This window comes from Panthera uncia, chromosome D4 (assembly GCF_023721935.1).
Source record: "Panthera uncia isolate 11264 chromosome D4, Puncia_PCG_1.0, whole genome shotgun sequence".
NCBI classification, from domain to species: Eukaryota; Metazoa; Chordata; class Mammalia; order Carnivora; family Felidae; genus Panthera; species Panthera uncia.
The window spans coordinates 78,617,355-78,643,060 of record NC_064807.1 but is presented as its reverse complement, the minus strand read 5'-3'; the positions used below and the strand labels follow the sequence as shown (position 1 = coordinate 78,643,060).

The 25,706-nt window shown below is 52.8% G+C and overlaps 1 protein-coding gene across 1 annotated transcript; it reads right to left on the bottom strand.

Annotated features, from left to right (window-relative positions):
* Window positions 1–365: 365 nt before the first annotated feature.
* LOC125927329 (disabled homolog 2-interacting protein-like) lies at window positions 366–23,877 on the bottom strand. The gene is made up of 2 exons (XM_049637586.1): window positions 23,606–23,877; window positions 366–1,663 (listed from the first exon to the last, which is right to left on the bottom strand). The coding sequence occupies exons 1-2, from the start codon at window positions 23,727–23,729 to the stop codon at window positions 1,374–1,376; spliced, it is 414 nt and encodes a 137-aa protein (XP_049493543.1). The 5' UTR covers window positions 23,730–23,877; the 3' UTR covers window positions 366–1,373.
* Between the last annotated feature and the right edge of the window lie 1,829 nt (window positions 23,878–25,706).

Sequence of the window (25,706 nt, the reverse complement as noted above, 5' to 3'; positions counted from 1 at the left end):
GGCTCACACCCACCTCTTGGGGGAGCTTTTTAAATGCAGATACCCAGGTCCTGCCCCTGACCCACTGCACTGAAATCTTGAGGGAACCTAAGAATCTGTTTTGCAAGCATTCTTATGACACACAGACAGGCGGGAGAATCAGTTGCCCCATGGAAAGCCCCACCCCGCTTAGCCTGGCTTTTGAAGCTCCATCGGCCCCAGACTCAGCCCAGCTGCTCAGCTGCCTACCCAGTCCTCCATACCCCTCAACTCCAGTCCCACCACGCATTTCACCGTTTCACAAACACATCAGTTTCTAGTGCGCCTCTATGCCTTTGCAGCTGCTGTTCCCCCTACTTGGAACTCCCTCTTTCACTGTGCCTTTAAGACCCAGCTCATAAAGTCAGCCTCCAGGGGGATACCCTTTCTAATGCATAGGGAACAGCTAGTTACTCCTAGCTCATCTGGAGCCCCAAAATCACACCGCATGGTGACAGCCAGGCCCGTGCCCTCTCTGTTCCATCCACCCAAAACCCTCTTTCCCCTGCTCCCCATAGGGCTGGCGCCTCATCCCTTGGGCCTCGGCGCAAATATCACCTCTCGACCACACCACCTCAAGGAAGCCCTCCTGTTGTCCTCTATCACAGCAGCCTGCTTTTCTTCACAGCACGTAGCTCGAGCATGAGAATGTCTACCAGGTCCTCTCTTGGCCACCTCCTCCCACTCAGCCCCAGTCCCAATAATGGTGCCTGGCACACAGCTGGCTTGCCATAAACACTGCTGGATGAAGGAATGGATGAAGTATCGATCAAACATCCACCCGTCTCCTCTATAGACCATGAGCTCCCAGGGGAAGAGACGGCGTGTTCTGTTTTCTCCCTGTCTGTACTTCTCTGTGCCTCCAGTGGCCGACAGAGCACTGGACAGAGGGGCGCATGGGAACATACAATAGTGTGCGTGCTCGGCGAGGACACAGCGGGACACAGAGAGTCAGATGATAAGGGTCACCGCGTTCTGTCTCTGTAAAGCTGTTCGGGTTAGTCATAAAAAGGTGTATGCTAATGAGGCCACTGAAATCAATAGCTGAAGTATATATGCTGTGCTTTGTCAATTCTAAGGCCTCATCAGTTTTAAGATGCAGCATTATTTTATGGGTCTCCAAGAAAGAAAAAACACAGCGATTAAATTATGACACGCCACAGACTGCAACGTGAGAGATATTAAAACGCAAAAATTAAAATCGTGCATCTTAAGAGTCGCGGAAGCGTGGTGTGCATGTGCACACGTGAGGGTGTGTTTATCTGGCCTCGCTCGCGCTAGACTCTCGCTTCCCCGGCCAGCTTGCTCTGGGCCCCGTGGCTGCGGGGCTGTCTGTCCTCCGTCTGCCCCCTCCCTCACAGGACGGGACCCCCGTGTGGCCCCCAGGCTGAGCCACAGAGAGGGGAGCAGCTGAGTGATCGGATACCTAGAACAAGGGAGGCTGGATGCTCTCCCGGTCCGTGAGGTTCCAGGAAGGGGGCCCGCGGGGTCGCAGAGTGGCACCCCAGGCCAGGTGGCGATGGTGACGCAGAGATAGTTACCGTGACCCGGAACGGCGTGGTGGCCGAGGGCTCCATGCTGGGGTTCTTCTCTGAGAGGCTGCCGGGCAGACTGCGCCGGGAGCCCGGCCTTTCCTGGGGCGACTCTGTCAACAGAGGGAGAGAGAGGGTGAGGACAGACGATCGAGGCCACTCGGTCAGGCCCTCCTGTCATTCCCCATCCTGCCCAGGACGACAGGCAACTGGTCCCCCTAAAAGAGTACAGCCACTGTGGAAAACAGTTCGGCTGTTCCCCCAGAAAGTGAAAGACAGAATTACCCCACGATGCAGCAATTTTTCTCCCGGGTATATACCCCCAAGAGTTGAAAACAGGGACATACACAGACTTGTATGCAAATGTGCACAGCAGCAGCGTCATTCATAATAGCCAAGAGGTAGACACAGCCCAAGTGTCCATCCACAGGTGAATGGACGACCGTTCATACATACAGGGTGGTACATCCATACGATGGAATGCTATTCCGTCATAAAAACGAACAAAAGTTCTCACACACGCTGCAGTGTGGACGAACCTTGAAAACATGCTGAGCTACCAAAGCCAGACACAAAATGTTGTACGAGTCCACTTACATGAAACACCTGCAATCGGCAAACTCATAGAGATGGAAGGTAGGTTGGAGGTAACCTAGGGGCTGGAGGCAGGCGGAATGGGGAGGTATTGCTTAATGATAAGAGTTTCTGTTTGGAGTGATGGCAAAGAGCGAGAGACGGGTAGCAGTGATGGTCACACCGCACTGTAAATGTATTTAATGCCATTAAAGTGTACCCTTAAAAATGATTAAAATGGCAAACTTCATTTTATATATATATATATATATATATGTAATTTATATAAGTATATATATATAATATATGTGTGTGTGTGTATATATATGTATATATGTATGTGTATATATATATATATATATATATATATATATAGTTGTGTATATTCCAATGTGTTTTAAAAAAAGCTCTCTCTAAATCTTCACTTCGAGTCATATATCTTGTGACATAATAAAGCTTCCTGTTCCTGGAGGTATACAAGTAGTCCCTTCAAACATGAGAATCTGTGATCTCTGGCTTCCAATTCAGACCTTCTTTTCTAGAGGCCTTAAACTCGATGGGAGTGCAAAGGCTGGTAGGTTTCAGGATCAAGGGTAGCACCCAGCTGGTTATTTCAGTGTAGCCATGGGGGGGCCCAGGGTAGCCACGGCTTCCCACAGTTCAAGAGAAGCTGGAAACCCGAGCTTTTCAAAATACGAAGTGTTTTGATTTTTAAACGGTGACAGCTTACTTACAACTCACAGCCATGACCTGAGCCTGCCTGTTCAAAACCTCTCAGGTCAGTGCGACCTGGCCACTTTCCTGGCTGGCTCCCCCACGCCGTGCTCGGCACTGGCTATCTCTCTGCCTGTGCTCCAGCTGTGGTCCCCCACAGAGGAATCCGGTCCATCCCATCCCACAGGCCCATGAGGAGACCCCTGGTAATCCCTCTGCCCCCAGCTCTCAGCCCCCTTCTGGCTCCTCTAGCAGCAGCCAGGCCAAGCCTCCTACCGATGATCTCACTTCGCACACAGTACATGTCTGCCTGTCTGTCTGTCTGTCTGTCTGTCTCTCTGCTTGGCTATGGAACTCCTACCGCCCGTGCCCAAGCTGGCTTCATCTCATCTCCAGTATCCTGTGTGGAGCCTGGCACATGGGGGCTGCTCAGGAAAGTCCTGTTGGCTCGCAAGGAAGAAAAAGGACGGGGGGCAGACACTTCCCCGGTGCATGTGCACACACAGGGACGCATGCCCAGCCACACACTCACGTCCACATCTATGCAGACACTCCAACGAGTACCCACGCAGACTCATCCGCAGGGACACATGCATTCGAGGACGGGTGGACGTGTGCACATCTACAGAACAGATGACGAGAAGCAAGCTGTCCCAGAAGGCAGAACGGCAATGTCTACATTTTCCGGTCCTTTCCCTCCATGTAGCCAGATTGGACAGAGGTCTTCAGAAGTGTGGAAGGACAGAGTGGAGCCCGTCACCACGCCCCCCAGGATAGGCTCCAGTACTGAGCCCTGGCCAACGACCAGGCAGGCAATGCCACCCTGGGCCTGGGGGAAGTGGGCCACCACGGGGAGGGGTTCAGGCGTAGCTGACTACCAGGCAGGGGCTGATACCAGGTCCAGTTGTGCACTAGCCAGCCCTCGGCCACCTCTTCCAGAAAAGCTTCCACTACTCAGCATCTCCCCAGCCCAGTGGCTGCGATCTCCCAGGGCCTCTCTGCCTCCCTTGTGGTGTTTCCTGCTGAGAACCTTCTTCCCTCCTCCTCCGCAGTCCCTGCTAGTCACACTCTAGGAGACACCACTCGTTCTGGAGGTTTCCCTAGGAAATCTCTTCTTGGGCTCCTCAGTCTACCTACACCTCTCCCCCCACCCCCCCATCACCTCCACCTGGGTGTCCACCATAACCATTGTGTCCTACCTATGTATGAGGCACTGTGCTCAGCGTCCAGAAGCCCCTCAGGAACTTCGCCTCCCTTCCCCAACACACACACACACACACACACACACACACACACACATCCCTCCACTGCCCTTCCTGGGCATGTGGGCCATCATGGCTCCAGGCAAGACATACATGGAGCCACCAGGTAGGGCAAGAGGAACCCAGCAAGGCTGCCTCTCCTCTGAGACAAAACCTGATATCCCCTGTGCAAAACACTGCCTCTTGGCCTACTGGGTCTTAGCCAGGGGCCTTTGGGGTTACTTGATCCAACCACCCATGGTACAGATGAGGAAGCTGACAGCAGAGGAAAGGAACTTGTCCATTAGCCAGCCTCTAACTCAATAGGACTATAGCACAGACTCTCTCTCAGGTGCTCCCAAAATAGCCTTAGACTTCAATTCAGAAGCCCTGGCCACACCCCACCCATGTGAGAAGGTAGAAACGCAGGAGGAGCCTGCAGGAAGGGATAGGAGTCCCCTCCCCCCTGCACAAAACAGCCGGGTCTTCTCACTTTTCAGCCTCCCCTGCATGCTCAGGGCAGGGCCCTGCCCTCCAGAGGAAAGTGACAAGGGACCTTCCTACCTCTGCAGGCAGCTTCCACTGGCCCCAGTTCCATCCTCCACTCTTTTCCACCCTGCCTTCTGCTCCAGGGGGCTGACCTGTGTAGACCCCACCAGCTGAGCTTCTGGACTCCCCAGTTTCCATGAGGTTAGGCCAGTGGTGGGGGGCCCTGGCAGGAGATCGGACGAGGGGGGGGGGGGAAGAGTCGCCCACACTGGCTGCCTCCTTCCACTGATGGTCCCAGCTCCTATCAAGAGGACCCTGTCCCCTGAGCGCCCACACACCTCCCCTCCCTCAGCCTTGGTAGATCATCCCCGGTTGTCACTGGCTCTGGGGTCCCACACTCCTCTTCACGGTTCCCCACACCCGCCCACACCTCAAATCATCCTAGCGTTAAGTGCCATCTGCTTCCTGCTGGACCCTGACTGCTTAAGACCAGTCTGGCTCCCCTAGCTGCTTAAGACCCGGCCCCCGCTTGTGGAGCGGAGGCAACTCCTTTACAGAGGGGTGGGGAAACAAGGCCAGGAAGGAAGCTGTGTCCTGTCATGGGTCTTCAGGGGCAGGGTCTGGGCCAGGCCAGGCTCTCTCCCCATCTGACACCCCAAAGGGCTTTCCCAAGCTTGCCAGAGGCTTGAAACACTAACAAGAAGCTTGTGGATTACGGAATTCTGAACCAGCATTTCTTTACCTTTTATGCCTTATCATTTCCCCTAAGAGGTCTTTTTAAGCATTTTTTTTCTAGATTCCCCCCCGCCATAAAACTCTAATACCATATACAGTAGCTATCTTTATGTACTGTACAGAAAGTAAAAAGAGTGAAATTTTGGGGTTCGTGGGTGGCTCAGTCAGTTGAGCGTCTGACTTTGGCTCAGGTCATGATCTCACGGTTCGTGGGTTCGAGCCCCGCATCAGGCTCTGTGCTGACTGCTTGCTTGGGGCCTGGAGACTGCTTTGGATTCTGTGTCTCCTTCTCTCTCTGCCCCTCCCCTGCTTACCCTATGTCTCACTCTGTTTCTCAAAAATAAATAAATGTAAAAACAAACTTTTTTTAAATAAAAAAAAAAGAGTGAGATTTTTTTTTTGCCCCTTCCCTTCTGAGAACCAACTTTTTTCACCTACTTGGGGTAATATCACCCCCAAGTTCTGGAGCCATTCAAATAGAATCCCCACATGACACCTTGGACAGCTATGGTGAGCTCCACCTTCCAGATGAGGAAACTGAGGTTCTGCGAGGCAAAAATGACTTCCTCTAAATTTCCCCCAGGCAGGAAGTAAGAGTATGTACTCAAGCCCCTTAAACTGTTCCCCAGCAACCCACACTGAGGACCTCAGAGAAGGCAGAGGGTGGCTGGAGCGTGGGGGGTGGGGAGGGGTGCAAGACTGGTACCGGGAGACAGGATTCCACCTGGCCTCTGCTGTGTGACTCCAGGCAAACCCCCTTCCGTCTCTGAGTCCATGATTTATCATCAATCCAGTGAGTCAGGAGGGGGTCAGGGCTGTGACTATCTCTATTCTCCACCACCAGAACAAAAGCAAAGACAAAAACCCAAATCTTTCTTTATGGAAAGTTGATCACCTTCCCCCATCCTAATTCTGCCTGCAAGGGATCAGTCTGAGTCCTCGACAAACACACAGAGGCCTATGTCCTTTGATTTAGCAGGACTTTTTTTTTTAATCTGGGGACGCAGACACTGGCCTCACGTCCTCAGAGGTCTAAGCAAGACACCTAGTGCCAAACAGAATCCCGGAGACGTTAAGTGACCTAACACTGTGCAGCGTGAAGGTGGCATCCCTAGACCTTTGGAGCACTGGCCCAGGAGTCTCCTTTCAGCTCACACTCTCTCTGTGACCTCCACATGACCTCGGGGCTCCCAACCTGCAAAACTGGGCCACCGGCCGAGCTGACCCCAGATGCCCTTTCCACGAGGAAAAGAAAAAAAAGTCTCCATTTTACCAGAAGTGCCAGGCTGCATGCATTTTAACCTTCATGTGTTTGCAAAATAATAATAATAATAATAATAATAATAAAATAAAATAAAATCAGTTTCATTCAAATGCTGCCGGCTTGGTTGCCATGGATACCACCTAATCATGAAGGATGACTGTTACTTGTTCCCATGGAAACATGGAGGCCTGAGGAACATCCTGTAATTTCAGACAAGACACCAAATTTCAGTTGTCGGGTTGTACTGCCCAGATCTTAATGCCCAAAAACAGGTAGAGGCAGCAACCTCTAATACTCACATCAGGAGAAAAGAATTCAGCACGAGTACAGAAAAAGGAGAGGAGAGACAGGGGTGTGTGCATATGTGCTGCAAACAGTGACTAGGAAAATGCAAATTAAAACTACCAGATGCCATTTCTCACCTTTCAGATAGACAAACATTAAAAAAAGAACAGTGACCCCAGTGTTGACAGGGATGGGGAAGGCTCCTTCGTCACTGCCGGTGGAGTGGGAAGGGTTTGGAGAACAATTAGGCTAGAGCTAATGGAAACCGACACACGCATGCGCCCTAGGACCAGACTCCCCCCTACATGTCCAGTCTTGAACGATGCTTCATCCTTGCACATGGACGTCTGCACGAAGATGTCCCCTGCAGCACTGCTTTGTAGTAGAAAAATGTTGGGAGCAGCCTAAACGTCCACCGAGAGGGGAATGGAGCACCACACCCTGGGGCAATCATTTGGAGGAATACTATACAGCAAGGAAGAGGGTATGTCTCCGGGGGCTCCGTTCACATGGCACACAATGGCACTACAAAGGATCCGGTTGTGTGAGATCAACAGGAAGCACACCAGAAATATGACGTCGAGTGAAAAAAAGTACGTTGCCAAAGGAAGCAATGCAATCCGCTTACATGCTCCCCCCCCCCTTTTTTTTTACAAGAATGTTCCTAACATTTGTAATAGCCAAAAACCGAAACAACAAAACACCCTTCAGTAGGTGAATGGTTAAACTGTGGTCCATCCACTATGTAGGAGGCTGAATATCGGCCCCCCCCAAAGAAGTCCACTTTTCTTCCTAATTCCCAGAACCTGAGAATATGTTACCTTACATGGGGACTTTGCAGACATGATTGAGGTTAAGGAGACGGGAGTTTATCCTGCAGCATCCAGAGGGAAACAGTCTTAACCGTGGAAGAGGAAGGCAGGAAGATGAGTCAGAGAGATGTAATGATGAAAGAGGCAGGGGACGTTCTGAGCACGAGAGGAACGATGGCAGAAGGGGATCACAAGCCAAGAAAAGCTGGGAACCCTCCTCTGTTGACAGCCAGTAAGAAAACGGGACCTCGGTCCTACAACTACATGGAGCTGAATTCAGCCAATGAAATGGATTTTTCCAAAGGAACCCAACCTGCTAACATCTCAATTTTAATCCCGTGGGACCCACAGTAGACTTGTGACCTACACAACTCTAGGATGACAGATCTGTATTTAAGCTAATTTTTTTCTAGTGTTTATTTTTATTTATTTATTTTTTATTTTTGAGACAGAGGGAGACAGGGCATGAATGGGGGAGGATCAGAGAGAGAGGGAGACACAGAATCGGAAGCAGGCTCCAGGCTCTCAGCTGTCAGCACAGAGCCTGACATGGGGCTCGAACTCACAGAGTGTGAGATCATGACCTGAGCTGAAGTCAGACGCTCAACCCACTGAGCCACCCAGGCGCCCCTAAGCTGCTAATTTTTTTTAAGGTTTTTGTTGTTGTTGTTGTTGTTGTTGTTGTTGTTGTTAGTAATCTGTACACCCAACATAGGACTCAAACTCACCATCCAGAGATCAAGAGTCATGTGCTCTCCTGACTGAGCCAGCCAGGCACCCCTAAGCGCTAAATTTTTTTTTCAATATATGAAATTTATTGTCAGATTGGTTTCCATACAACACCCAGTGCTCATCCCAAAAGGTGCCCTCCTCAATACCTATCACCCACCCTCCCCTCCCTCCCACCCCCCATCAACCCTAAGCGCTAAATTTTAATCTGTTGTCGCACAATAAGAAACAAACACACATGCTGTGAAATATTACACAACAATGAAAAAAGAATGCACTAATAGATTTCCACAACTTCGGTGGATCTCAAGGGCATTATGCTCCGGGGGGGGGGGGGGGGGGGCGCAGAAGCCAATATCAAAAGGCCACGTAGTGTCTGATTCCATTTATGTGGCATTCTTAAAGTGGCAAAGTTCTAGAGATGGACAGTTGAATAGTAGTTGCCCGGGGTTGGGAATGGTAGGGGGTGGGCAGGTGGGTGTAGCTATAAAGGGGCATCACCAGAGATCTTTGTGGTGCCAGAATAGTCTTGTGTCTTGATTGTGGTGGTGGTTACATGAATGTGGATACATGTGCTAAAAATGGCACAGAATTATACATACACGGTCCCAAGTTTCAGAAGGGGAGAGAAAAGAGTAGATGAAAACAGCCCCTGACATCCAGAAGCCGACCTGACATGCACAGCTACATCATGTTATTCTCCTTCTGGACATAAACAATCTTATAGGGTACTAGTCTGAGACGAGGTTACCATGATAAAGTGAGACAAAACAAGGCCACTTCATAATTTTGTCTAAGCAACTGACAAAAGCTGGGTCACTGTACCACCCGCAAAACAGCAAACACCCTCCCACGTTGGCTATAATGACAGACCGCTGCTGCTTTAACAATGACAGCTTTATTATCGTCATGCTTACCTCCTCCCCCCAAAGATAAATTTTGAGATAACCTATCATGGAAGCGCCCCGCTTTCTGGCAGCAGCCAAGCTAGAGTGGACCCCACTTCCTCAGACTTCCCCAAAAGCACCCAATCAAAGCCCAAATCCTGTAGCAGGTGTTTTTCTACCATATTCGGACTGAGACGCCCTGTGGTTCCCGGTGGTATATGTTGTCCCTCGCTGCCACAACAAAAAATAAATCCAACTTGTCTAACTAGAGGTGTGCTCTCAGTGGGTTTCTGGCTGGAGGGCATTGATGTTGAAGGATATTGTAGGTTAGTCATGTGGGATGTAACTATCAGGGGAAAGCAGGTGTAGGGGGCATGGAAACCGCTCTGTACTCTTTTTGCAACTGCCTATATAGCTGTGATAATTTCAAAATGGGAAGCTAATGCATAGCCTGTTTGGAATACATGGGATCATAGCTGTGTGTAAATAATTGAGATTTTCCAACCCAAGAAATGAACTGCAGAAATATATTGGTATCCGGTGTCACCTAAGTAGAGAGAGTCGCCAGTGGTGTAGAGGTAAGAGGCACAGATATATAAAAATCACTGCTGAGGCTTACCCTAGACGATGTAGGCTGAAGTTCATTTGCTGTCTATGTGATTAAACTGATACGATGTTTTACCTTCCCTTTGTATGTGTGTTTATCAAAACATTATCATCAGAGGTTGCCTTTGAAGAATGGGATGGGCTATGGTAGGAGCAGATGACTGTACCATTTACTGAACGAGGAATAATTTAGACTTCCAAAAACTAACAGTAAAATTAAAAATACACATAGGTGGTAGAATGATTCAGTACGAATTGTGCCGCCTGAACACACAGGAAAGGAAGAGCAAAACAAAATCAGAAAACGAAACAAATCAGTCTCGGCAGCCCAAATGACCAGTTACACAAAGTGGATCAGGAAAGTCCAAAAAGCAGACTTAGGAACAAACCGGTGGCCAAGGGCACATAGCTCCCCATCCCGGAGTGCCAAAAGACTGGTCCCCACCCTCCTCCCCGCCCTCCACTGCGGGAGTGGCCAGGTAAGCAGCAGGAAGAGCCAAAGGTAAAATCACCATGGCAACAGGCCATGGAATCTTCATGTTGTTAGAACTTCCCAGACACAGCAGTCCAACTAGATGCCTCTGTGTCCATCTTTGTGTGTGTTAATGAAGAAATCCGTCCTTTATTATTATCTGCTTCTAACAGCTGAATAAAGAGGGCCTCCTCCTGCACACTTTTTCCAGTTCAGCCTTTGGTCGTCTGTCTTTGGGAGAAGGACAGGTGTTCCTTAGAGGTTACTAAACCTTACCCACCTGCGGTAGGCAGAATAATGGGCCCCTAAGAACCCACATCTTGATCCCTAGAATCTGTGAATATGTCACGCGTGTGGTAAAAGGGACTCAGCAGATGTGATTCAGTCAAGGATCCTGAGATGGGCAATTTACCTTGGATTACCTCCTGGATCCAAAGTTATCCCAACAAGAGGAAGATAGGAAGGTCAGAGAAGGCAGAGCTGGCGCTGTAGTAAAGGAAGCAGAGGTTGGGAGGCGGGGGGTGGGAGGGGGGTGGGTTAAAGACTTCCAGCCGGAAGTTTCTAGAAGCTGGAAAAGGCAAGGAGACTGACTCTGCCCGAGAGCCTCCAGGGGGAAGAGTGTCCTGGCCACCACCTTGATTCTAGCCCAGGGACACTGGTTTCAGACTTCTGACCTCCAGAACCGTATGATAATAAATCTGTGTTGTGTTAAGAGACTGAATTTATGGTCATTGTTACAGTAGCAACAAGAAACCAATACAGCCACTGATAAAAGCACGACTTACTCTAATTACACTAAAGTAAAGATAGAGGGATAGCACTGTCAGATCACTGGCCGATTTAAGACAGGGGACACTCCAGGTGTCTCGTCTCTCGTTCTCCAAAGGGACAGCTGCTTTAAAGAAAGGAGACAAGTTTCCTTCTAGAAATCTTCATCACCCTATATGATGTAAATTTGTGTCTTTCTCCACGATGTACTTGTTATCAAAGGACATACATGATAACCACATATACCTGGAAACCACAAGAGGGTAGGGTACCATTGCTGGCTATTCCGCAGTATAACTTAGAGATGTTTTCACATCTGTGCCTGGAGAACATTTCATCTTTTCAGCACCCTGTGTATTTATCCTCAGTATAGATACTATTTACATCAATCATCCTTCCTCTAGGGCATATAAGTTCTAATGATAGCACTCCAGAGGGAACCATGATTATTTAAACCTAAAATATTCAGATGTGTTATTAAATTTATCCTATCTTTCATTCCATTCAGAAAATATAAGCTATTTATTTTTTCCCCAAAATTCAACCTCAGGACTTACTGTTTTACACTTTTGTTTAAAAACCATACTATTAAATTAGAACATGGCTATAGATATAACAGCCTTTATTTTTTCTGACAAATTAAAATGGGCATAAAGCTTTAAGTGTGTATATACTGATTTTTTTTACATATAACTTTAAAACTCTCTTTACCTTTCAGTACATGACAACTCGGAATTCAAATTTTAAATTATCTCCAAGTTTCTAATTTAATGGTTTGATGCTAAAGCAAACTGAACTTCAGTTCTTTGTATAATTTTTAGCCTGAGGAACAGCTGACCCCCGAGATCCTGTAAGGGACATGACGCTATAATTTGGAAAAACAACAGAGCGATCATTTTATGTTCTGGAACAGACCATCTGTGACTGCCCTAGGAACTTGGGGGAAAAGGGGACCAATGTAAACATGAAGCTCACGCTACCTGCTATGCCCAGAGTCCTTTGTCTCTGACCCACGGGGCTCGTATCTTCTGCCAGTACCCGTGAAACTACCAGGCTAAGCTGCTAGTTTGCAAGTAGGCTAACATCTCCATCCTTCAGGGTAATTAACAAAGACCATCAAAAATACTTAGGAGTAAATTTAATAAAAGAAGTACAAGACTAATAACTAAAAATATAGTCCTGGGAGGCTTTTTTTAAAAGACCCAAATAAATGGAGAGATACACCATTTTGTGGATTGGGAACACTCAGTGTTGTTGAGACGGCATTTCTCCCAAACTGATCTATAGATTCAATGAGATCCCAATTAAAATCCTCGCAGCCTTTCTGAAGACGCTGACAAGCTCAATTTTAAATTCAGATGGCAAAGCAAAGGACCTAGCATGGCCAAACAATCTAGAATAAGAAGAAACGGGTTGGGAGACTTACATTGCTTGCTTTTCCAGACATACTTTAGAGTCTTGAAATACAGCTAAAGCAATCAAGACCTCGTGGTATTAGCATAAGGACATAGATCAATGGAACAGAAGAGCCTGTGGAAACTCTACAACACGTATATGGTCAATTGATTTTTGGAAAAAAAATGCAAAAGTAAATTGATGTTGTGAAGGATAGTTTTTTCAATAGCTAGCACCAGAACTGGATACCTGTAGTGATAAAAACTGGCCCACTAGGAAATGGGGAGAAACAGATGTGGGGACGGCGACTGTGCCACAGGAAGAAACAGGTTCAGAACCCTGACCACAGGGCTAGGAATGCAGAAGGCGGGATTCAGCCCCATAATCTTTGAACCTAAGGGTTTTGCACCATGATGGGAAATGAGCCTCCATGCACAGATGAGTGACAGGACAACGGGTCCCAAATCAGCCAGGAAGCTGAGTTTCCTCCCTGCCCTTGGTCTCTCTCTACGTTTCCAGGTCCCATCACAGCCCAGCCACAAGGCAGAAAGAGAAGAGGGAGGCCTCACTGCGTATCACATTTTGTTTCCATGATGGTGGGCGTGGGGAAGGGAAGGAGTCTTGAGACCATGGAACTATTAACAGTCTCTTGTCTCTCCAGTGGAACTGGGATCAGAGTTCAAGTTGTCTTTAAGTTCAGGACTTTGGTTCAAAGTCAGGCGACTTTGCTGGGGGTGGGTCTGCTGGGAGAGGGGCATGTCCAGGGTACCCATCCCCGCCCAGAGCATTTGGGGGAGGGCACAGCAGCTCCCCTAGAGGGGATGTGGAGGGGAAAGGCTGCTGGTACTCAGGAGGTGGAGGGAAGAGCCAAGGAAACAGCGTTCCTCTCAGTTAACATCCCGGGACCTCACGAAGGGGCCTCTCCAAAAGCACAGTGTGGGGTCTGCCCCCTGGCCCCTGGCCGGCCTCATGGACAGTCCGGGATAAGTCCTGCAAACTTCTCCGCATCTGTAGACACTGTCACCAGCTCTTCTTTAGGACCCTCGACTCGAGCCTCTTAACAATTGCCTTTGACAGTGTATGCCTCCTACTCCTCATCCTAACGTGTGCCTCACTTTCAAGGACTTCCCAGCCTTCCAGAAAGCTCCGGAGTTCCTGGTCACTCCAAGGACTCATAGCCTAAAGGCTTCTCTGGTCCCCGAATCTCTCTCCTCCTTTGCTTTCTAAGGATCTCTAGGAACTTTGGTCTACAGGGTCACCTCCTCCGTTTCTATTGCTGTGTTTCCCCCGCAGCTCGTTGGTCTGGAGCCTCAGGGCCTGTCCCGGGGCAGGCAGAGCGGGGCCGTGTGTTGTGTGCTGGGAACGTAAGGAGCTCCCAGGGTGCAGACACATGTTTGCTCGCCTCCGCCTGGGCGCAGGTTCTCCACATCCGTTCTTTAAAATCGTGCCATATTACACCTTTGGAAGGGTTTGCCTACCCAGTAAAAGCATAAAAGCGCAGGTGGGCCGGACACACACTGCCTTCGGGAGGTTGATTATCCCTGGGGAGAGGACAGGGCACTTTAGCCACACCCCACGGGTCAGCAAATTTTTCCCATAAAGCATCAGAGAGCAAATATTTTAGGCATCTCTCAACGACTCAACTCTGCCAAAGTAACACGAAAACAGCCACAGGGGTGCCTGGGTGGCTCAGTCAATTAAGGGTCTGACTTGGGCTCAGGTCATGATCTCACGGTTTGTGGGTTCGAGCCCCGTGTCGGGTTCTGTGCTGACAGCTCAGAGCCTGGAGCCTGCTGCGGATTCCGTGTCTCCCTCTCTCTGTATGCCCCTCCCCTGCTCATGCTCTGTCTCTCTCTGTCTCAAAAATAAATAAAAACATTAAAAAAAATTTTTGTTTTAAAAGAGGAGATAGAGGGGTTTAGCCCTAACTGGTGGTCTCCCCTGGGGACCGTCGGTAACCCAGGAGCTGCCTCCATAACGTCCCCGGGAGGGGCTTCCCAGGTCCCCAGCCCCAGCGCTGTCTGTGTGGGTGGGACTGGGGGCCACAGCCTAGGTCCTCTGGAGCTCAGGGCGCCACCCCAGGAGAGCCGCTGCAGGAGGGCCTCGTGCCCCAACCTGCTTGCTGTTAAACCTGCAACTCCAATCAGGTGCGTAGACACCAGTGGATCTGTGACCGCAGAGATAGTTCGGGAAACTCAAGTTTCTCTTGGACCTCAGCTCCCACCCAACTTCTCCAATGGTCCAGCTTGGCACACCACTCCCGGCCCTCTGCCCAAGCATCAAGAGCCAGAGTAGGCTTGCCAGTCGAGCCCACAGCTCTGCCGGCTCCCACCCCGCCCCAAGTGCTCTAAACTCACCTAGGTCTTTCCGAAGGACTTATCCCACTACTTTCTTGCTCTCCTGAGTGCCAGGCTCCTACCGATTTGGAATTTCACGACCCAGTTCAATTTTCATGAGTAAAAACAACGCCATAGCATCATGTGGGAACAGGCAGCAATAGGGCCTCTGACTGCTGGTCTTGCCAAATACAATGGTCAAACAACTATCACCATCTTGGGGTGCCTGGGTGGCTCAGTCGGTTGAGCCTCCAACTTCGGCTCAGGTCACGATCTCTCGGTTTGTGAGTTCAAGCCCCACATCGGGCTCACTGCTGTCAGCACGGAGCCCTCTTTGGATCCTCTGTCCCCCTCTCTCGGCCCCTCCCCACTTGCACTCTTTCAAAAATAAAACATTTAAAAACATTGTCACCATCTCGCCTCTCATAAAAGGCATGTTCGAACCCCAAAAAGAGTCCAAAACCCACCATCTCAGAATAAAGAAACGTGACTCAAATGGATTACGTGGAAATGGATGTCTTGGGAAACTCATCGCACTGGACTTACACTTCTTTTGCTGTCGGTCAGGGAGCAAATGTGGCCGTGTGCCCAGTACTGGTCCTCAGATGGGGATGGCATTCCCTGTACCACCTCCTCCAACCTTGTCAGCTTCTCTCCACCGGCCCTCTGCCTCCCTGAACCCCACACCCACTGGCCTCCCTCTGGATTCTAAAGGAAGCGTGAATGACCTCCCTGCCCGGCCTCCCAACCCTGCTTCACACCCAAGTCTTTAAGGACACCTCCTCCCACACTCCCCCAAATGGGTCTGGTCCTTCTGTCCCTCTCCCAGCTCAGACCCACTGTCTCCTGCTTCTGGACAGCCAACATGGCCACCTACGTTCAATGATGGGCACTCTGCCGCCACCTTCTCCCTGACCCACACCAATCTCGAGCGCTGGTTACTAAAACTCACGCTCCTAAACCACAGCTCTGGGACGTATAGTGAGGGTTAAACATTCTGACTCTGCTACTCAGCAGCTGGGTAATACTGAGTAGGTAACTTACCCAATCACAGCCTCAGTTTTCTCATCTGCAAAATGGAGTAGATCAGAGAAACTGAGAGAATGAGGATTCAATGAAATGATGCAAAAAAGGACTTAGCAGAGCCCCTGGCACCATGCAAGTCAGCGTTACAATTACCATTATTTTCAAAATCTTTCCCTTGATTCCCTGTGGCTTGCTAGGGGGAGTTGCAGCCTCTTGGCTCACCATTCAAGGACCTGTCTATCCTTCCAGTCACATCATCTGCTAACCTGATTATAGGATACCTTCTCCCAGGCTCGGCTTCCTGAGGGTGGGGACTGGCTGTATCCTCCATGAGGGTTTGCAAACAGTAGGTGGCTCACTAAAGCTCTGTTGCTCTGAACAAGTACAAGTGACACTTGTAGCAGCCTCTGGGGGAAGGGATGCCAAGGAACCATCTGGATGGTTCCGATCTCCACAGACATCACATTTTATTTCTAGATCAGCCCTAATAAAGGTGCAATTAACCCCTCAGGCTTTGGATGAACAGATCATGACAATTCACCCACCCTATAATAATACTCTTTGTTTGCTACAAGTGCTTCTGGGCCCAGAGACATTTAGTGACTTGTCTGAGGTCACACAGCATTTATGACATGCAGTGAGGACTCCCACCCTGGCCACACTCCTAAGCCAAACTCAGTCCCCAGAAAAGAAGTATAAACGGGTAAGAAACGATTTTTTCCTCAGACTATCCCTAACCAATTTATTGGTTTCCAATGTCTACAAACCTCCCACTCCAAGAGGGACACCCAGAAGGAGCCCCATCTCCCATCTCTGGTTGCTGGGCTCCTCTGGCCCCTCCCTTCCCTCTCCCCTCCGCTCCCTCATCCGCTCCCTCCTCTTCTGCCAGGCGCTCAGGGGAGGGGACGGAGCCTCTCCCAGCCCCACATCTTCCTCCCCATCCTCCCTGTGCTCTGCCTTTTTCATTTCACAGCCATGTCAACTCATCACCTCCAAGGGCCAAGAAAAAAGAAAGAACATGGCCTAGATGCCGAAAGTGCTCTCCTGTCTGTCAGGGAGAAGAGAGGAGGGAAATAAAAGCTAACAAGACTTCTAAAAGCAAAATCCCCAAACCACCTCTTGGGCACCCAGCAGCTGTCAAAGTCAACACAGGAAACTGGCAAAGGAGGGAAAGCCCATCCCGAATAAAACCCCGGCAGCTGTGGAGTCTGGGATGGATAGACCAAGCGCGGCTACATTTCCAAGGGCGAGATGGGCGTCCTCGGCAGACTCGTCTTTTCTGCTAACGCACAGGTGGGTCTGTCTAGACTGCAGAAGTGAGCCAGTCTTTTCTGAGTATCAAGGCTACTGGTCTTTTCTTTTTTTTTTTCTTTCACTATCATTATTTGGAGGGCTATTGAGATTCCCCTCGCTTCCTTATTTATGCAGTCAGAGGAAATCACAGCACAGAGAGCCGCTTCCAAACTCAAGGCCACGTGGGCCAATTTCAGATGGATAATTAAATATTGAACAAACGCTCAAATGCCTCTGCTGGATCGGGATGGCTAAAAATAACCACCCTGCCACTCTGCGTGGCATCTCGCAGGCTCATTCTCAAATCCCTCCTCCCAGCTACTGTCAAATACAACCTTCCCAGTAACGGTGGGGAGCTGGGCACAGACTGCCCAAATTCCCAATCAACAGAAAACAAAACTTCAGCTCCCGGTGAGCTCTGAATGTTCCTGACCAGGAAATACTCTCCCTTTCCTGACATTTAAACCAAGTGGCCTCAAGAGGAAGGTGCAGGGGAAGTATCACAGTCGTTGGCTTTTCTTTTAAAAACAGTCCAAAGGCTTCATGTCACTTCTACGCAAAACATGTATGTGGTCCAGGATGTGAGCGTGTTTGCGTCGAGTTACACGGGAGTTCAACCCCCATCCCCTCCCCCAAGAAGACCCAACGAGGAGCCCAGCTGCCTCAGTTTCCCTTTCTGTGCTAACCTGAGGAAAAGCCACAAACAAAGCCAGCGCAGAAATAGAGCGCAAGGGTCAGAATTCCAGAGCCGGATCTCTCGTTAACTTCTTTGCATAAACTTGAGCACGCGCCCTTGGCTCTTCGGGCCTCGGTTTCCCCAGCTGTCAAAGGGAACAGTTAGCCCCCTGGTGCTGGAGATGCCACGAGCCCTCCCACCTCCATCAGCAGCTGAGCAAAGCAGGCTCCGGCCCCCCATACCACCAGGTTTCAGTAAGGAGAGACACAGCCGCGAAGCTGACCCCACTGAGCACGAGAGAGCGTGAAAAGGGGAAGCGCTGGGTTCCTGGGCACGGTTCTAAGTGTGAGTGGGCTTTGGAGTCCAGCAGCCGCCTTTCACACCTTGCCTCTTACAGCCACTTACTTCACATGGCAACTCAGTGTCCCCACCGGGCAAAGGGAAGTGACGATAAGGCCCCCTGCCCCCTAGGAGGATGGGGGAGTCAAAAGAAATATAAGATGATCAGACACAGCTTTTGGCCCAGGGCCCGGCACAAGTTCAGCCATTATCTTCCTTCTTATTAAAGGTGATAAAGATGGGCCAAGAGGCTGACATTCCAGCAGATTCACTGGGACCTGGGACCTCTGGCCTCCCTCAAGGACATGAACAGCTCTGCAGAGTGGGCCTCAGGCTGTCTGCCCGTCTTCAGGGACCTCACCCAAGGGGACCCTGACCGCTTAGCACAAAGCGATGTGGTGAAGAAACAGGGCTGGGGCTGTTCGACCTGTAGCCTTCCCAGGGAAAGCGCACGGTTGGCAGAACACGAGTAAGGATACAGGGGTGGGGGCGGGGGGTGAGACTGGGCCCAGGGCATCACCTGAGCGGTCCCAGGCAGGCGGGCGGAAGAGCCCACCAGGAAGCCTGACCCCTAACAGACGCCAACAGAATCATTCCCCTGCCTCCCTCCTGAGTTAGGGCCAGGAGCTGGGGAGACGATGGCCGAGAACACTTAGTAGAGTCACTGTGCAAATCGGATAGGAGGAGGAGGCCTTATCCAAGCCAAGGCCTGACCTCAGAAAGATCTGCCTGCCCACAGAATAGCGAGGTGCTGCATCTGTAAGCTCAGGAGCTGGAGTCTTGCAGAGCTGGGCTCCACCATTTCTGAGCCGTGTGATGCCGGACAAGGCTCCCCAGTCTTGGCGTTGCAGTCTCCTCCCCCATAACATGAGGATAATGCCAGGATCCGTCTCACAGGGTTGTTGTGAACGTTAAATGAGATAAGGCAAGCACAAAATTAGGCTCACTGCTGGGCACTGAGAAAGCACGCAACAAACAAAAACCATTTTAACTTTATTACATGCCATGAACGGGAGTGAGCATCCCAGCTCCTGGGGTGTGTAAGGGTGAGGAGGGCCTGGAGAAGCTGGGGCCAAGCCCCGCAAGAGGGATTGTGTCTCAGCAGGTACAAATGAAGAAATGAGGCAGGAAAGGATACTTGTACAATGACAGAGGTTGCATTTGGGGCAGAGAGTTGGGACTCGGAGCCTTGGGGGGGGCCAAGATGGCGGGGGTGAGGGGACAAAAGACACAACCAGACCCCACGCTCAGAGCCAGCTTGCCAGCCCGCGGGGCACCTCGGCAGGTCTCAGTGAGGCCAGGGTCCCTATGGAGTGGTTCCAGCCCCCGCCCTTCCCTGTGGTGGCACACAGCCGCTTCCCTAGCCATCGCTCCCAACCGGGGAGTGGCTGTGTCAAACCAGTACCCTGCCCCACCCTGGTTCTATGAAGGTGCTTCTGTGCCTCAGTGTCCTCATCTGGACCCCCCCGGGTTGGATCACTCAGCTGCCATATCTCCTTAGGAGGTCAGCCTCAGCCCTCCTGGGCACCACTGCGAGGCCCTCTTGCCCGCATTTCTCCAAGTATGCTCAAAGCCCCTCCAGAGGCCCCTCAGACAGACTCCAGCACACCCGGAAAGGAAAGGGGTCCGGGGAAAGGGGAGAGGGACCACACAGCAGCCAAGAGATAAGGCCATGCAAAGGGGCTATGCATGGACGTGGAGGAGGGCCTGACCATCTCAGGAGAAACCATCCACCAAGTCCCTAGCGCCCAGGCAGGGTCGGGCACGTGGCCGGACCCCTGGAAAAACTCAGACAACAACATGAAGAGAAGAATCAAAACTTCTCATGAGGTCAGGTCTCCCGACATGTCAGGCAGCAGGCGCAGGGTTAGCCCTGCTTGACAGAGGGGGTAACTGAGGCCGCGGGAGGTCCCCAGAGTCACACAACCAGCTTGTTGCCGAGCTGGGAACAGAGCCTGTTTCCCACTAACCACGGCTCTGTACCCTCAAAGGGCTCTGTGCCCCAGGGCACCTCAGCAAGCCAGCCTCCTCAACCATCTGGCGGCTTGGTGAGGGCTGGGAGCACGTGCCATTCATCCCCATGTGCCGCCCAGTGCCCAGGCTGGAGCCCAGCACGTAGTAGGTGCTCAAGACATGTTTGCTAGTTGGGTAAATGGGCCATACTTTATCCAGAGAGAGAGGAAAGCTTGCATTTCACCCCAGCGGCCCTGGGGGGACAGATAAGTCAAACAGACGGACAACACTTTCCTTGACCTTGGGGAAGGTAAGTGGGAAGGCACCCTGGCTGATGACACTCTACCGGGGACAGGACCCTCTCATATCCAAGAGCCATAGCTAGCCTTCGAGTGGACTCAGGGTCACAGAGCACAGTGTGAAATGGCCAGATGACCCTTACTATCCCAAAGTCACTCTTTCCACCCTGCCTCTGGCCATTGTCAACTGCAGGTCTCACTCTGCCTATTCCTCAGATGGGGCAATCAGGGCCCAGAGAAGGAAGAGCTCTGCTTAGTGCCCCCCTTTGCTCCAAGCTGGGGGCAGGGCGTGCTGCAGACACTGTCCCTCGCTTGCAGCCCTGCCAAGGACAAAGGCCTGCTCTCAAGTCCACAGTGAGGCCCCCGCCACGACTCCAGGGGGCAGTGGGAGCTGTGCGCAGGGGGCTCCCCCAGAGGTGGCAACCTGGCCACACCCCTTTCAGAGCCCCGGCCAGCTGCAGATCCCGGCCTCCAGCAACGCTTTCCTGCACTTCTCTGTCTCTGAACAAACACACCCCCTGAGTTCTCAGTCATTGTCCTTTCTCGCTAGTGGCAGAGGCCAGAATGGGTGTGGAGCGACGGGTTCGGGGCTGGGGCGCTGGAGACCACCCCGCCGGGCCCTGATGTCACCACTATGGGACCAAGCCCCCATGGTCCTTCTGAGGTCAGAAGGGACTGGCTCAAGGCCACCGGGTGGCTCCCCCCACATGACTTACCACCTAAATTTGGGCGCTGGCCTCAGGAGGAGGGCCAGCCCTGGGGGCAGAGGCAAGGACCTGGGGATCTAGTGGAAGGAGGTCCGTGGCTGCTTTCGGTGGCCAGGGGCCTCCAGCCTCCACCTCTCACCCTGCCAGCCAGTTCTCATGCCCATCCATGACTCCCCATCACGCAAGGCCCTTTCTCTGGCCCAGACTACTGCTCCCCTCCCGGGTCCTTCCCCTCCCCCGGGACAAATTCTGTCCACGACACCCAAGGCATTTTCCTTCTCCCTGTCGTCGTGCACAGGCTGTTTCTCTGGCCAGAGTAAGAACGCCAACTGAGGCCCAAGTTGCAGGCAGCACAGGCTTCTAGCTTTCAGTGCACTTGCTCTCATTCTTAAATGACCCTTCTGTCACTACACCTGTTTACCAGACAGGGCCCCTGAGGCTTAGAGGGGTAACCGGCCAAAGTTTTGTGCCCAACTGGGGTTTGAGCACACATCTGACTCAACCACCCCCTCTACCGAGGGAAATGCTATCCACCTTGTGACTCCCTGTCCAAATGTCACTTCCTCTGTGAAGCTCTCCCTGATTTTCCCAGATCGAACTTCTGTTCAATGACAGTCTCCACCCCACTCCCTGCAGGCTTTGAGCTCCTTCAAGGCTGGGACACAAAGCAGCGGCTGCTGCACAGGTGGGGCCCGGAAGCTGGGGCTCAGCTGACCGCGGGACACAGGGCCTCCTGCCCAGTCAGCTGAGCAGAGGGGGACTTCTGTTTCTCCCTGTGCCTCTGCAGTCAGGGACAGAAGGGCACTGAGGTGCAGAGGAGGTCATGCAGGGCATCTGCAAGGAGAGGGGAGGGGCGGAGGCCTTGGGGTGGCCTGAGCATTACGGGGCATTCGTACACACCCATTTCTCATGGCATAAACCCATTTCCTCACTGAGCCCTACAAGTCCTGCCAGCCCTCTTCACAGCTTGAGAAACTGAGGCTCAGAAAAGAGAAGTGACTGGCCCGAAGTCTCAGTGCTTGAACCCAGATCTCTGGTCTCTCAGGCTAAGCCTGGATGGGGGTGGAGCAGCCAGAGGCCACTTCAAGGAAGGCAAGGGGATGTGTGTCACAGGCCTTCAGAGGCCCTGGAGGACCGAATTCCCAGCACACACCTGTGCACACTCTCAATCTCAGCTTGAACCCATCCACGCATGGGGAACTCACTACTTCAGGAACTCACTACTTCCTGAGGAAGCCGCGTATGTTGTTGTTCAGCCCCGACTGTGGGAAAAGTCTTCTCCATGCGGGGGGAAGCAAATGAACACGTACTGCCTGACTTGCCCTCAAGCTGATGGTAAAACTGAGGTTCAGGGGCAACACTACAGGGCTCAAGCCACACGACCAGCACCCAGCGGGGTGGGGGTCTGACCTCACGTCTGCTGGATTCCAAGCACAGATTTGCTCAAACCCAGGCCTGATCAAACTCAGCCTTCCCGTTTCCCAAGATAACCTACTCGGCCCAGGTCCCTGCTGGGTGCTACCAACCAGGTCCCTGCTGGGTGCTACCAACCGCCTGCGCTCACGTGCGTGCTCTCTCTCTCCCTCTCTTTCTCCCCCTCTCTCTCCCTCGCCCTTGACCAAGTCCCCTTTGAAGCCCTCCTCCTTCCGGGAGTCCTCTCCCTAAACTCCATTGCACCCAACCTGGTGCCCAACCTCGGAAGGAAGTTGTGCTTCCCCCCCCCCCCCCCCCCAAAAAGCAGCCTCCTGGATCACATGCGCTCCCAACTGAGGATCCTGTTACTGGAAAAAAGAAAATGCTGTTCCCATTTCCCCTCCTCCCTGTCCTGCCTCCTGACTTGAAAGAGAGAAACTTTTCAAAGGAGGTGGGCCCACCCACTCCGAGGGGTCCCAGGCAGATTCAAAAGCTCCAGCTCCTTTGGAGCCAAGAACTCATGGGACAGGACCCTCTGAAGTCCAACCACCTGTCCCTCCACCCAAGAGGGGGAGAAGCCTAAGGCCCTGGGGACAGAAGTTGTGGGGGTGGGGGCGCTGAGATGGGCGCCCGGCCCTAAGCTGAGAGGCTGAAGCTCTCAAGGAAAGGTAAGGAAAAGCCAAGACCCTCTCAAAATTACTTCATTGCCAGGCTGTTGGGTACACTGAGGCACAGTGGTGCAGGAGGTGGAATCTGAGAAAGGGAAGAAAGAGAACCCCGATGGCAGTCTTCCCTTCCCCTGCCCCAGGCACAAGGGGAGACGGGATCTTCGGATTCCCCAGGACGGTGGCGGATGAGGGAGAAGCTGGGGGGGAGGGGGGAGGGGGATCAAGCGGACACAGTAATGGGCAGCCAGAAAGGGCGCGGGGGGGGTTCCCGTTATCTAGACTGAAGGAGGATCGGGGGTCCCTGGCATTCCGGGCATCAGGTGGTGAAGTGGCGGTAGAGGGGACCCAAGGGTCAGGGGTCGGGGTGGCGCCTACCCCTGGCGGGCCGGGTCCGGCTGCGGGAGCGGCTCCTCTGTCGCTGCAGCCGGGGCCGCCGCAGCAGCCGGTAGTAGTAGGAGGGCCTCCCGGTGCTCTTCCTGGCGCTGCCGCCCGCGGACATGCTGCCGCCCGCCGGGCACCGGGCCGGGCCTGGGCGCGCTCACACGGGCCCCATCGCGCGCTCCGGCCCGCCCGGCGGGCGTCCCTGCCTTCTCCCGCGCGCTGGTGCGGTCGCCGCCGAGGCCACGGCTGCCCCACAAAGTCGCTCAAACTCCTCCTCCCGCCCCCGCCCTCTCCGAGCAGCCGGCCCCGCGGCGGGGGCCGGGGACCGGGAGGGAGGCCGGGCTGGCACCGGCCCGGAAAGTCAGTGCAGGAGAAATCCCGGCCTGGAGTCGGCGGGGCGAGGCGGCCCGGAGTGCCCCGGGACCCCAGGCGGGTCCCCAGGAGGGTCACCGTCCGCGCCCCTCGCGCCTGAGAACAGTCGCCCGACCTCAGGACTCACGGGGCGCACCAGCTCGCCCGCGGGGGTAGACGGTGCACACTCGCGTGCGCGCGCTCCCGGACACCGGACAGGACGCACGCAAGGCGGCCTGGCGGGCACCGCGCGGCGAAACCGGTCACCTTCAATTAGGGTCCTAATGAGGCTGACGCTGCAGGGCGCGTTTCTGCCCCAAGCTCACAGGGCGGAGCGTGGATCCACAAACAGCGCCTGGCGAGCTCCTGGCCCTCGCTGGCTTGAAAAGACATCCCTTTCACGCAGAAAAATTGCCTATTCTTCACAGTTTAAAAATGGTCCCGTTGGATACACATATTATTTGTATATAATTACAATTGTGGTGTTTCTCTCTCAAGCGCACAGGAAGTAGAGAGAGCGTAATGAACACCCGCGTATCTCGCAGGGTTGGCCAAATCTCAACATTCTGCCCCCTGTGATCTAGACCGTCCCCCAAATACGCCACCACGGAGGCCGGAGGCCGTGAGGTCTGCCTCCCGCCGAGAGTTCACAGCTGCTCTGGGAAGGCAGCAGAAGAGTCCCGACGCTCCTGGAGAGACGCACAACTGAGGCTGGGAGAAGAGAGCTGCCAGCTCCTGCTATGGCCTTGTGCTGAAAAACTTCTCCAGGTCACTCACTCCCCAGCTCAAGAACTTTCCACGGCTCCCCAAGTCCAAACAACCTTCCTTGGTATTTGAAGCTCCAACCATTGGGCCCCAACCAAACCACTCTCTCCAGCCTCCCCTGCAGCTGCCTCCTTCTCACTCCTCTTTGCCCTACTCCCAAAAGGGTCTGCCTGGCCCAAAGACCCTACTTCCCGGACCCAAATTCTCTAGCCTTCCCTGACCGTCCTGGCCCTTGTCTGTCTCTGTCTCTCCCCTAACTTGTCCCTGGAGCTGGATATACCTTGTAAATCTTTCAGACAACTACCTGCGGGAGCTCCCTTCCCTTAAGGGGAAACTGAGGCCCTGCCAGGGAGGGCTGACTTGCCTTTGTCATACAGAAAGTGGCAGAGGCTAGTGGTCTTGCCTCCCGACATGCAGTCTTAGGGAGTCACACATGGGCGCTGGAGACAGTCTGGAAGCCCTCCAGAACAGCTGGAAAGGCGTGGCCCTGGGGGGGGGGGGGGGGGGGGGGGCAGTCTGGGCAGAAATCCAGGCCGGGTTTTGCACCTCGCAAAGGGAGTCCCCTCTTGGGCTCCCTCAGCCAGGGGGAGGGCCCCCAGGTCAGGAGGAGCCTGGATCACAGCTGGAAGCCTGGCGCCATCCGGGGGGGGGGGGGGGGGGGGGGCAGGAGGGTACTGCTTCTCCAAACCTAATCTGGGTTGTCCAAAGAACCCTTCTGGCCCCTCTCCCCCGAGTGCTGGCCAGTCCCTGGGGCAGATGGAAAACCACAGTGCCTGCAAGGATACCATTAACGTCTGTGGCGTTAAGTATTGCTCTAGCTCATTCTTATTAGCTACTAACACTGCCCAGGAGCCTCTTTTCCAAGAGCAGAGGCCCCAGGGAAAAGCTGTACCCAGTCCCTCCGTCCAGAGGCAAGCTCTGGGCCATCTTAGCATTCATCATCCTCTGGCTCAGCCTCCCCACTCAGGTGGGGCTCCCA